General features: G+C 51.6%; 1 protein-coding gene across 2 annotated transcripts; it reads right to left on the bottom strand.

Moving 5' to 3' along the window:
* Window positions 1–2,661: 2,661 nt before the first annotated feature.
* On the bottom strand, window positions 2,662–10,449 carry pcdh18a (protocadherin 18a). Of its 2 annotated transcripts, none has more exons than XM_029156542.3 (4): window positions 7,545–10,449; window positions 6,754–6,842; window positions 5,950–6,122; window positions 2,662–4,252 (listed from the first exon to the last, which is right to left on the bottom strand). In XM_029156542.3, exons 1-4 carry the CDS (start codon window positions 10,032–10,034, stop codon window positions 3,468–3,470), a joined length of 3,537 nt encoding a protein of 1,178 aa, XP_029012375.1. In that variant the 5' UTR covers window positions 10,035–10,449; the 3' UTR covers window positions 2,662–3,467. The 2 variants fall into 2 exon arrangements, with proteins under 2 accessions (XP_029012375.1, XP_029012384.1); XM_029156551.3 differs by having other exon boundaries at window positions 6,754–6,809; window positions 7,545–10,446.
* Window positions 10,450–11,850: the final 1,401 nt, after the last annotated feature.

Below are 11,850 nucleotides of genomic sequence, written 5' to 3'. Positions count from 1 at the left end.
CATGAATTAATTAAACTTGGTGCAATAGACAGAAATATAATATTACATTACTGGACCTAAATAAAAATCCTCTATATGAAATCCTTTCAACAATAAGGTATGGGACTTATAAGGAATTCCATCACGGCCGTCTTATCACAGCGCGATATACACAACACCTGTGTTCTGTTTATATTACGGGCTTTGCCAATATCCTGTCTCCCTCACGCTGGTGAGGCGCAAGTGAACCGAGGGTCACCGTGGTGTGTTTGACTTCAGATAAGAGCAGACTTTATGTCAGCAGACCCAATAATCCTGAATAACACAAGCCTTCACCACCTTAATTTCCTGTTATAATAACAATTTGGGTGGAGGGAGTTTGTCGAAATTTTCTCACGGTAAGTCCTAAATAAACACGAGAAAAAGCAGGCTGGAAAATGAACAAGACTCTCAGAAGTGTGACTTAATACTTCAGTCGCAGCGATGGTAATAAGAAAACAATCAGTAAAATTATTATTAGGAATCAGACGGTGATGAGATGAGATGAAGCAGAGGAGAGCATTAGAAATTCTAATGTGTGTGGGGACACGGGACTGTGATATGTGAACGCTGCTGAGGATTGCATGTGTGTGTGTGTGTGTGTGTGTGTGTGTGTGTGTGTGTGTTTGCATGTGAGGGAGAATATTTATGTGCATGTCTCAACACACACAGATGGACAGACAGAAATAGCCCGGAGACGAGGGTGTGATGTGGCAGAGCGAGGGAGACGAGCAGGTTTGGGAATGAAAACAAGTGACCAATAATTTAATGGTGGATTTGCCGAGACAGTAATAGGTTAATATTTCAACATCACATCAGTGCCAGTGTTTTATTTGTGTAAAATTAATTACGTGAGTGGTAATAAATGAGCTCTGCCGGTGTGTTGTCTTTCCCATTACACACACCATTACCCTGTGTCAAAGATAGTTCTTGTTCTTAGGATTCATCCATCACGTATTGCCAATCTAATTCTGAAAGCGACACTCGGCCACGCGCTCGGTGAAATCCATCCCACCAGCGCTGCTTTTCAAATGGCAGGTCTTTGCCTCCGTCCCCTTCTCCTCAGCCTCAGCGTCCACACACAGCCGCTGGTGGTGGGCAGGTTCTATGACCTCTGGACAAACGCACCCCCCCGTTCACATCGCAGCTTCCGTGTTTACGCTGCAGATATGAGAATGACATGGATGTTGTTGATCTGACTCTCAACATGGAACAGCTGCTCACAGTCCTATACACAGCCACCAACGGTGTACAGTAAACTCAGCCGTAATTAAATAGTTTGCAATATTAAACTGCAACTTGGCATCGGCAGCCGGATCGGATTTGTTTCTGGGAGGTGCCCCTTTAATGTTAATTAATCCTCTGGGGTTGTTTTCCTGTTACTGATTCTTCCGAACTCTTGGATCAAACTTTGAAAACTCATAAAGAACAATGTGAGAGCGTCCGAAAAAATGCAGGCTTCTGATGTTATGATGCATGTATATATAGTTTTATGAGAACCAGATCTCCGCTGTGACATTATTCCAGCACAGCTCTGTTCTGGTAGCAACCACACACACACACACACACACACACACACACACACACACACACACACACACACACACACACACACACACACACACACACACACACACACACACACACACACACACACACACACCTCTCAACTCTATGAAGTTTCCTTTCACTCACTTGATGTTTATTGGGGCTTAGCCTCTTTAATGATGAAAACAAATGAGCTCATTATAAGTGTTAGTATGTGAAGAGTGTGTGTTCTCATGTTGTTCTCATCCGCAGTCCTGCTGTATATTTCCATAAGGGTGTGTTTTAAAGGTGTGTCGCGCGTGTGCGTGTGTGTCGCGCGTGTGTGTGTCGCGCGTGTGTGTGTGTGTGCGTGTGTGTGTGTGCGTGCATGTGTGTGTGTGTGTGTGTGTGTGTGTGCATGCAAATCCCAACCTTTACCTCGTTAAACCTCTGTCTCAGGAGGTTAATTGCCTCATTTAGCCTCAGTTGTTGAGTTCTTCCCTGTTTTAAACGCGACTCAATATTCTATTTTCTCGTGGCCGTGCGTGAGCGTGCGCGTGAGCGTGCGTGTGGATGTGAGCGTGCCCCTGAGTGTTACAGCGAAGGCTCAGCCCTCATGATCACCAGCAGGGTGAGTGAGTGGAGGGGAGGGGCTCGCTTCCCACTTTCTGTTTAATTTTATTATGACTCAAAATGGCTGCGTGGTACAATATCATGCTTCTGGTTTCCCATCATGTGCAGCTATTATCCGACGCCGCTCATTTGCTGGGCGTATTTACCATATGCGCGTTGCTTTCATGGGTGAGAGACGGTGAGACAGAGGAAGCGAATTAATGCCTAAATGCCTTTTAATCTAAAGAGATCATTTGGGAATAAATCCACAGCTAATGGTGTGTTTATTAGCAGAGTCATGCATGTGAGCTGTAGCATAATGAGGAAGACACGGCAAAGTTTGAGAACTGGGCTGCTGTTCTTACAGTGGCCATTAGGGGGTGCTAGGACACAGGGGGCAAATGAAGGCACCCGCGAGCAAAACATGGACGATTTGAATATGAAATGAACACGTTTATTCTATAAATGACTTCAAAAGTGTTCATAATACTTTTCAGTCACACGTGTTATGAATCCCTCCACTTTATTGATCAGCCACTGGTCACAATGCTACCATACAAAATCGACTTCCAACATGGAACTGCATTGGAATGTGATTAATTTTAATACGCACACACACATTCAATAACGAAATTAAATACAGCTGGTTTATAAATCAAACAGGGCAGAGGAAAGCAGACACGTTAAGTGATATTAAGACATGCATCGACAAATATAAAAAATAGACATTTGTTTTGTTTTTCTGTACAAACATACATGGGCACATATAAATATATAGAAGTAAAAAAGGGTGTATTTTTAAAATACAAAGGTCAAATTGTACAGTTACATTCCATAATAACAAAACAGGAGACAGAGCACGATATTCAAGTGAGTTTGCCTTTTTCCACAGACACTGTACAACATTGTACACTGTAAAAGCAAAAATTAGATCACACCACTGTTGGTCTCTCCCTGTGGAGTCTGTGCACGCTGCTGTAAACATTACAAACGAAGGAAGGGTTCACTTTCTGCCAGTGGATTTCTGTTTGAAATCGCTCGTTCAAGCAACTTTCCAAGAGCGACTGCGACAGCAACCGGGCAATCTGTACTTGCGAAAGGTCGCTTTGATGCCTTCGCGTGACCTCGTGCGCCGCGCGTCACCTCAGCACTGAGCGGTCGAAAAGCATATTTGGTAAAAGAAACGAGACGAGCATTACAGTTAACGAGAAAACAGTCATCGTGTTGTTTATATATGTTGGCACAAAGAATAAGCACATCCCAGAAGGTGGAGACGCCCGCCCTTCCCCTCGGACCGCAGTGACACCACGCTAGTTCTGCCTGACGTCCTGCAGCAGCTTGTTGATCTCGTGCACCAGCTCGCTGCTGTCTATGCCCGGCTCATGGCGGCCGTCGCCGCGCTTGCCGCCCGCGTGACCCTGATGAAAGACGCCGTCAAAGTCGTCCTCCTCGTAGTTCTCCGGGATCTCCTCCATGGCCGGCAGCCACTTGAGGTGCGGCGGCTGTCCGTTGGTGGAGGTGGAGGTGGAGGTGGACGAGGGCTGGTTGCTCGCCACGGATCCGCTCCCAGGGTTTAGGTAGTGAGTGTTGGCCGCCCACGCGGCCACGCCCGGCGGGTAGGCGGGGCCCTTCCCGCCCGGCAACAACCCCCTCCGATTGTCCTGGGGAACGGCGTTGTTCCGTCCGCTCCCTCTCTCTGCGGCCGACGAGGCCGAGGGCGGACTTGTTTCACTGCACTCGGCGTACGAGTCCATGTTCGGGGGGAGGAGCCGCTGGAACACGGAGTTCATCTCCGTGAGGAGGGAGCCGCCCCCCCCTCCGGCCGCGCACGCGTCGCCTCCTGCTCCCGCAGCCACGCCCCCGGCCGCCGCCTCCTCGCTGCCGGGCTCTTTGCCAAAAGTGGAGAAGCTCTTGCGGTGCTCGGAGTCGACGGAGGACTGGTCGTCGTCGATGGGGGGCTGCTGGGCGGACTCCTCCCCAGGAATGTACATGTTGTTGCGATAGTCGGCGGAGGTGGCGGGCGAGGAGAGGGGGGGCATCCAACACTGGTCAGAGTGTCCCAGGATGCGACATTCATCCGTGCACAATCTCATAGCTGAAAGGAAGCACATGGAAAGAATGAGGAGAAGGTCCGACAGCAGAAAACCTTTCATTTATAACCGAAACAGAGAAGCAAAACCAAAACAAATAGGGGGGTTGTTAATATCTGTTAGGACAATATGGAAAAATACAGATAAACATTAATATTGCAGTTCGCAAACCCGGTGTCGGGTGTTTGAAGATATACACCAATCAGCAGGAGGTCAGGTTGTCTGGAAAACGTTGTCTCATAATGCCAGAAAGCCTGGTTCACAACATCTATTTAATATTTGATATCGCAGTCCTGGTAGTGATTAGTTTTATTCGTTGTCTCTACTGATCTCTTCACATGCCTCAGAGAAGAAGCCCGCTGCTTTCTGCGGCTCACAGCTGTGCAGGGATGTCTGGGCAGAGCCAGGCATGAAAACAATAACAGGTAATAGATAAATAAATAACCATAATGGCATCGCATGCAGATGCTAATGCTGTATCTGGCTGCTCTGCCGAGCATGTCTGCATCTTCTTACTACACGACTCAGGCAGAGATTTTCTTGTATTTTATTTTTTTTCATCGCATCGAGTATGAATAGCCACATTTGCTCATCTAAATAGAAAAATCTAAACAAATTAAATCTATTGAAGAGGAAACAGGGATAATCCTCCCTCTCGGCCCATTATCTCCTTCCCCTCCCCTTTTCTCACATTTGCATAAAAGATAAAGCAAGCGGCGGGGGAATGGGGGGGGGGGGTGTAGCAACACCTTCAAGAAAAGAAAAGAAAAGGAGAAGGGAGAGAAAATTAAGAAAGTCTGCCCATGTCCCACCACCCCTCCCTTTATATGTCTCAATAAAGATAGAGAATACATTAACAAGTACAGAAAAAGAGAGATGGGCATGTAGCAAAGCGCGAGAAAGGGACAGAGCCAGCGAGAAAGAGAGAGAATAACATCATTCTAAAAGCAATTACTATGAATTCTCCTCAGTTCAGACATGAAAGCGCACCACTGTCACTCACTGCGGGGGGAAAAAAAAGAGGAAGAAAAGGAAAAGGAGGGAGGAAAAAAAACAGGGCCCTGAGACGCATACCGATGAGTGACAGGCGACTCATCTCCGCTCCAGGGAGGATTTTACAGACAAGACTCTATCTTAGGGGCAGATAGCACACACGCATAACCACACACGCGGCCAGACACACTGTAACCTCTCTCAGTGTGATAACGAGCGTGGAAATTAGGGCTGTGTGGAAGAATGTTGCTGAGTACAATGGGGATTGTGCTGCTAACAGGACGAATGGAGTGCCCGTACAGGCAGGTGTGGAGAGAGATAATGGGCTTTGACCCGGTGCTGTCCGTGGTGCTGATATTAGTCAGGCCAAGGGCGCATTACATAGGGTGGGCCTGTGGTGCGGAGGGGCAGCTCGGGTCAGTGTTTGCCCATTTCTGGGTTCTGATCGTTCTCATTTCTGCTAAGACAGGATGTGAGCGTCTTGTGCGCGCCTTCGCGTATCATCGCGCAGTCGAGCCGAGATAAGCCTGGGCTGAGGTGCGACTGTGCTTGGAGGGTGAGGTGCAGCTGCGGAGGGTGTTAGGTATGTGACTCAGCTGAGTGGAGCCAATTTGGTAAATCACGCTGAGGGAAGTGCGGGAGAAGAGAAGCACAAACAAGCAGCATCGCTGTAGAGTGCCGCCACTTAGTTTCAGCCGCGTAAGCTCACCTGGGTGAAGCCGGTGGTGCATTTCAAGGTGTATGAGGTCAGAAAAGCCCTCCCCCAGCAGGAGCCTGTCCACCGGGGATTCCCTCCCCATGTCACAGTCACTGTCCCCCGCCTCGCTGTCCCCACGGCCACTGTCCTTCAGGCTGAACTTGTCCATGTCTTGTAATGCATACCTGGAGGAAATGGTTGAAGCAAGATCACACATCGGAAAGCCTGCGATTCGCGCGTCACACTGTAAAGCTGAATTCATCCGCTGTGAAAGGCTGGAGGAGTCAACGTGTCCTCGTCCGAAACACTAATGACAAATAAATCCATCATATAAAACTTAAGGCTGCTCCTAGAATCTGTCAAATCATCTAGACAAGGCTTGGCTCATAAATCCCACAAGCAGGTAGGATCCCATCAATAAATCTATCACTGCAGTCACAAGGGGCATCGATAAATCTATCATCGAAAGCTCATAAAGGGAATATTATGATGAAAGTGGTGATGGATGAACACTTTATAACCTGAGCCCAAGTTTTTGGAAGAAGGAAAGCACCAAGGAAACTGTTGTGACATTCAGACAAATGGGTTGCATACGTCTGACCTGAATGAAATCGGTGTGATAACAACTGGATCATGGAAAAGTACATTTACACAAAGTCGAACCGTGATCTACGTGTGACTGAACAACGAGAGGTAAAACTTCACAAGGGGAACATATAATACACAATGAAAACACAAGTGGTTCAAAAAGTAAACAAAAAGTAATATTTGAGGGGAGGGACGTGGATGGGGGGCTGAGGGATAGGGGTAGATTACCTGTAGCTGCGGGAGTATTTGTTGCCACGGAAACTGGGTCTGGGCTGGTACTGGCCCTGATGGAGCATGGACAGAAGCTGTGAGACTTGCTACATCCAAAAAAAATAACAAAAATAAACAAAAAAATAAAACAAACAAAAAAAAAATGAGGAGGGGGGTGAAAAGCAGATGGGGAATTGAGAAGGAAATAAAAAAAGGAGAGAAACAAACACAGAAGACAAAATAATGGATGAGTAAACACAAAATGGATGATGGAGAAGCTGCTGAAAATGGATGAGACAAAATGGATGACGTTGGAACAAAAGAGGAGTGGGGGTAGGGGGTTGGGGGGGTAAAGGGGGTCTGTGGTGGTTGTCTAGATGAATATGGAGACGTATGACTGAGGAGGTGAGTCGTGGTTATGATGGCGGTAATGGTGACAGGGTGTAAACAGGGTAAAGACAAAGACACATCTATAATCATCAACAGTTCTAATGAGAGTCAGTTTGAACTACAGGGCAGTGTTGATTAAGCCACTGTCACACATGGAGATGGGTTAATTTGCTCTAACGCAGACAGTCGTGTGAGCATGAGAATGCTGGTGTGTGTGTGTGTGTGAGAGAGAGAGAGAGAGAGAGAGAGAGAGAGAGAGAGAGAGAGAGAGAACTGAGGGAGCAGTTGTGTGTGCGTGTGTGTGTGTGTGTGTGTGTTTGTGTGTGTGTTTGTGTGTGAGTGAGTGCGCGCGCGTGTGCATGTGTGCGCGTGTGTGTGTGTGTGTGTGTGTGTCCGCGCGTGGGGAATGTGGGGCTCACCTCTACTGGTGGAGTCGCATGTGCCAGTTCCAGGGCGAAGCTCTCTGGGATGTGATTGGACGAGATGGTCACCAGGCTGTTGAGGGACTGGCGGCTGTGGTGGTTCTGCCGGCTTCCCATCTGGGCTCTGTCCAGGGGGGGCGTGGCCGAGGGCGAGCGGTGGTGAGCTCTGATTGGCAGGGTGCCGTTCACCGTGGGCACCAGGGTGATGTCGCCTTTGTGGATCTGGCGCGAGGGCTTCTTGGGGTGGTGCTGGTGGGTGGACTCGGCCACCCGGCAGTTGTAGGAGTGCCTGGTGTCCTTCTTCTCGCGGTTACAGCGGGCGGCAAACACCACCATGATGACTAGGAGCACAGCACAGATGGCCCCCAGGGAGATGATGATGATCAGGGACACATCGAGAGAAGACTCCCCTTGGTCCATCACCTGGACGTGGTTCTCCATGTTCTCATAGAGGGTGATCTTCAGCACCGCCTTGGCACTGAGGCTCTCGCTTCCCTGATCTCGGACCAGCACCGTCAGCTCGGCGTGCTCGTGGGGGAAGCTCTCCAGACTGGCGTTGGCGTGGATCTCGCATGTCCTGGGGTCGATGAGGAAGAAGCCCTCCTCGTTGCCGCTGACGACGGAGCAGATGAGCTCAGCGTTGACTCCCGTGTCCCGATCCGTGGCCCTCACCACCGTCACCAAGTGTCCGGCCTCCGTGAACTTGGATGCCGGCACGTCGGCGGTGAAGTTCCACAGCTGCGGGACCACGATGACCGGAGGGTTGTCGTTCTCATCCAGGATGTTGAGGATGACCGTCGCGTTGCTCACCAGCGGCGGCTTGCCGGCGTCTTTGGCCTGGACCACGAAGGAGATGCGACTCACGTCCTCGCGGTCGAAGGTGCGCAGGGCGTAGATGGCGCCATTGGAGGGGTCGATGGTGACGTAGGTGGAGATGGAACTCCCATGAACGGAGTTTTCCAATATGGAGTAGCTCACCTGGCCGTTGGCATCCAGGTCGGGGTCGGTGGCCATGATGGAGGTCAGGTACGCTCCAGGAGGGTTGTTCTCTGATTTAAAGATCTCATAGCGTCCCTTCTCAAAACGGGGCGGGTTGTCGTTTTCATCAGTTACATGCACAGTGAAATGTTTGACAGTAGAGAGACTGGGAGTCCCCTTGTCCTCGGCCACTACGGTCAGACTGAACTCTGACCTCTTCTCTCGGTCCAGAGACACGTTGGTCAGAATCATGTAGTTGTTCTCGTAAGTCTTTTGAAGCTTGAAATAGCCTTGTCCGTGAAGCTTGCACTCCACCTCTCCATTCAGCCCCGAGTCCAAGTCCTCCACCCTCACAAGAGCCACGAACGTGTCCAGGGGGGACGCCTCGGACACGTAAGCCGCGTCCCCGTTCCCCTGAGAGGACATGAGGTTGATGCTGATGTCCGGTTTGTTGTCGTTCACGTCCACCACTTTCACCAGGATCTTGCAGTGCGCTGGCATCGAGTTGGGACCCATGTCCTGCGCTTGCACGTCGATGTCGTAAGAATTAACCGCCTCGTAGTCCACGCGCCTGATGAGGGTCAGGTGACCGCTGTCGGGATTGATTTTGAACGTCTCCATGATTTTGGGCGACACGTGACTGCTGAAGGAGTAGACTATTTTGGCGTTAGTGCCTTCGTCGGCGTCAGTGGCGTTTAAGTCAATGAGCAAAGTGCCAACGGGGGAATTTTCAGGCAGATTTATGACATATGACGACTTGTCAAAAACTGGACTGTTGTCATTCGAGTCGGTGACACTGATTTTGAGGAGGGTCGTGCCCGTCCTCGGGGGAACGCCCCTGTCAGAGGCCGTGTATTGGAGTTCGTACCCGGAGCGCACCTCCCGGTCCAGCTCCCGGAGCACCACCAGCTCGGCGTATTTCGCCCCGTCCGTCCTGGCCTGAATGTCGATCCTGAAGAAGTTGTTGGGCTCCAGGGCGTACGTGTACAGCGAGTTTTCCCCGACGTCGGGGTCCGTGGCGCTGTCCAGGGGAATGCGCGCTCCCACCGCCGCGCTCTCGGATATCTCGATGGGGATAACGGCACGGGCGAACTGGGGCGCGTTGTCGTTAATGTCCAACACCTCCACCTCGACGTGGAACAGCTGCAGGTGCTCGGTGGGCAGCGTCAGCACGTCGAACTGGATGGAGCAGTTGAGATTCTTTTCGCAGAGTTTCTCGCGGTCGATTTTGGTCCTGATGCTGATTTCCCCGTCCAGCTCCCGCACCGCGAGGAACGACGAGGAGCCCCGTTGCATCGCCCTGAAGCGCAGCGACACCGAGCTGGGAAGTTTAGCCAGAACGTCCGCGACGTCGTCTTTCATGCGGGCGATCACGGTGCCAACCTTCTGCTCCTCGTAGATCTGATATTTCAGCGTTTTGCCCGCGACGGGTTGCGTCGCCACGGCCAAAACAGCCAGAACTTTCCACATTCTTCTCAGAAAAAGTCCGTTCATTTTTCCCGGTCGCATTTGCGCGCACTCCAAAAAGCCGATAGTGAAATAGCTCCAAAACGCAGCGCGGATCAATTCCAGTTTTAACTTAGTGAGCGCTGCGCTCCCCCAGCCAGCGGCTGCATTGCTTTCTTGGCGGACCGAGGAGAAAAAGAAACATTCGTTTGGGAATTGCAAGTTGCGGGGTTTCGTGTAAAAGCATCCAGGTTCGTCTCTACCCGTCGCCCGTCGCTACGCAGATCTGTTGCGCGCGTCCAGCGTGCGGCAGAACCGGCTGAGTGCCACTAAAAACGCCGTGCGCCCTTCTCTCCCTCTGCTCGCCGCGTCTGCTCTGTGCGCCGTGCGCTCCCGCTCGCTCCCTCTCCGCGTTTGAGGCGCCTCTGCGCACAGACCTGCCCAAAAATAACCCGCCTCGAACCGAGCGGCTGCGCGTCAGCCACGGGCCCCCTCCCCTTCCGTTCACTTGCCGGGAAAGACAAACGTTTCTTAAATCAACCGGCTGGCTGGTGGCCGCTCCACCTCCGGGGGGGGAGAGAGGGAGGCGCGGGGGGGGGGGGGGGGGGGGGGGGGAGAGAGAAAGTGGGGGGTGAGAAACCCCGCCCTGTGGGGGCTCAGTCCCCCCACTTTTCAGAGTAACGACCACGCTTCTACAACGGACAGAGGGGAGAATAAACTGGAGGAGGAAAACAGTCGTTCAAAAAGCGCACCACGTCGTTTCTCACCGCTATAAAATCACAGGAAGGTTTACGAGCTCCTCGCTCCGGGTCTGTTCCCCCCCAGACAGCACGGAGACACGGGTCCGAGGCCCCGTCGGACGGGACAAATGAACAGTCACCTCAATCATCAGGGCTGTCACGCACCATCTTTACAGCCCTGATCCACTTCACACGCGCGGCCAGTCCACGGAAACATGCCACGAGCTTTACACCCCGCACGCGGACTTGTTCTGCGCTCAGAAGTGGCAGCTGACTGCACCCCCCCCCCATTCCACGCATACAGGCACTTTGTAATAGATGTTTTGAGTGCAACGTGTTTTTTCTCATGCGCCTCATCGGTGGCTGTCTATGGGTGAGAGTATAAGCCGGTAAGCTGTGTGGCGAATCGCGTTGAAAAGGAGCCCGACTCTAATGAATGCCTTTAAAGAGTTGGTCACGCCGCGAAACAGCTCCGTCCTCGTGCACGAATCTGTTCAACATCACTTCAAACTCCCCGCAGGACCGGGTGTCGATAAGGATGCGCCGCGTCTGAAGCTCGCCATCACGGGCACGCGTTTTCTAGTTGGAACTTTAGATGTGCACAGAAACCCCGCGCGGGCACATGCAGAGAAATGAGGAAGTGTGGTGGCAAAGGAAAAAAAAAGTGTGTGTGTGTGTGTGTGTGTGTGTGTGTGTGTGTGTGCGTGCGTGTGTGTGTGAGTGAGAGAGATAAAGAAAGAGCGAGAGAGACATTTGATGTTTAACGAATGGGCACAACTGGGACGTGTGCATTCTGGAGACCATCTGGCGCGGTTCGGTTTGGCACGAGGACGCAGCGCCGCGCAGCCCCGAACCCCGCACGACTGCGAGGAAATGAGCCGCCGCGGGGGAGGGAGTGGGTGAGGTGTGCGGCGTGTGCGTCTCCACGTCCATTCACGCATTCTGCGCGCACGCACGTGGCCGCGGTGTCCTTGTGCTGCGCGTCAAAGACAGCGAGGCGTCGCTCATTGCCCCGAACGCGTTGGTCCAGCACTCATACACAGCCCCAATCACGTATTGGAGCAGGAGCCCGGGTCCTCAGCGACCATCTGGAGTTCACATCCAAGCACAACTGCTCACATCCGAGTCAGAAGAAGTCG

The sequence above is a fragment of the Betta splendens genome, chromosome 1 (assembly GCF_900634795.4).
Source record: "Betta splendens chromosome 1, fBetSpl5.4, whole genome shotgun sequence".
Taxonomy (NCBI): Eukaryota; Metazoa; Chordata; class Actinopteri; order Anabantiformes; family Osphronemidae; genus Betta; species Betta splendens.
The sequence above is the reverse complement of the archived record's forward strand: the minus strand, read 5'-3'. Positions and strand labels throughout refer to the sequence as shown.

Bases quoted from the DNA above. Each gene is read 5' to 3' on its own strand.
- pcdh18a (XM_029156542.3), bottom strand. From the start codon at position 10,034: ATGCGACCGGGAAAAATGAACGGACTTTTTCTGAGAAGAATGTGGAAA. The intron at 6,123-6,753 runs GTAATCTACCCC...CATTTCCTCCAG, and splicing joins AAATACTCCCGCAGCTACAG to GTATGCATTACAAGACATGG. The intron at 4,253-5,949 runs GTGAGCTTACGC...GCTTCCTTTCAG, and splicing joins GCACCACCGGCTTCACCCAG to CTATGAGATTGTGCACGGAT.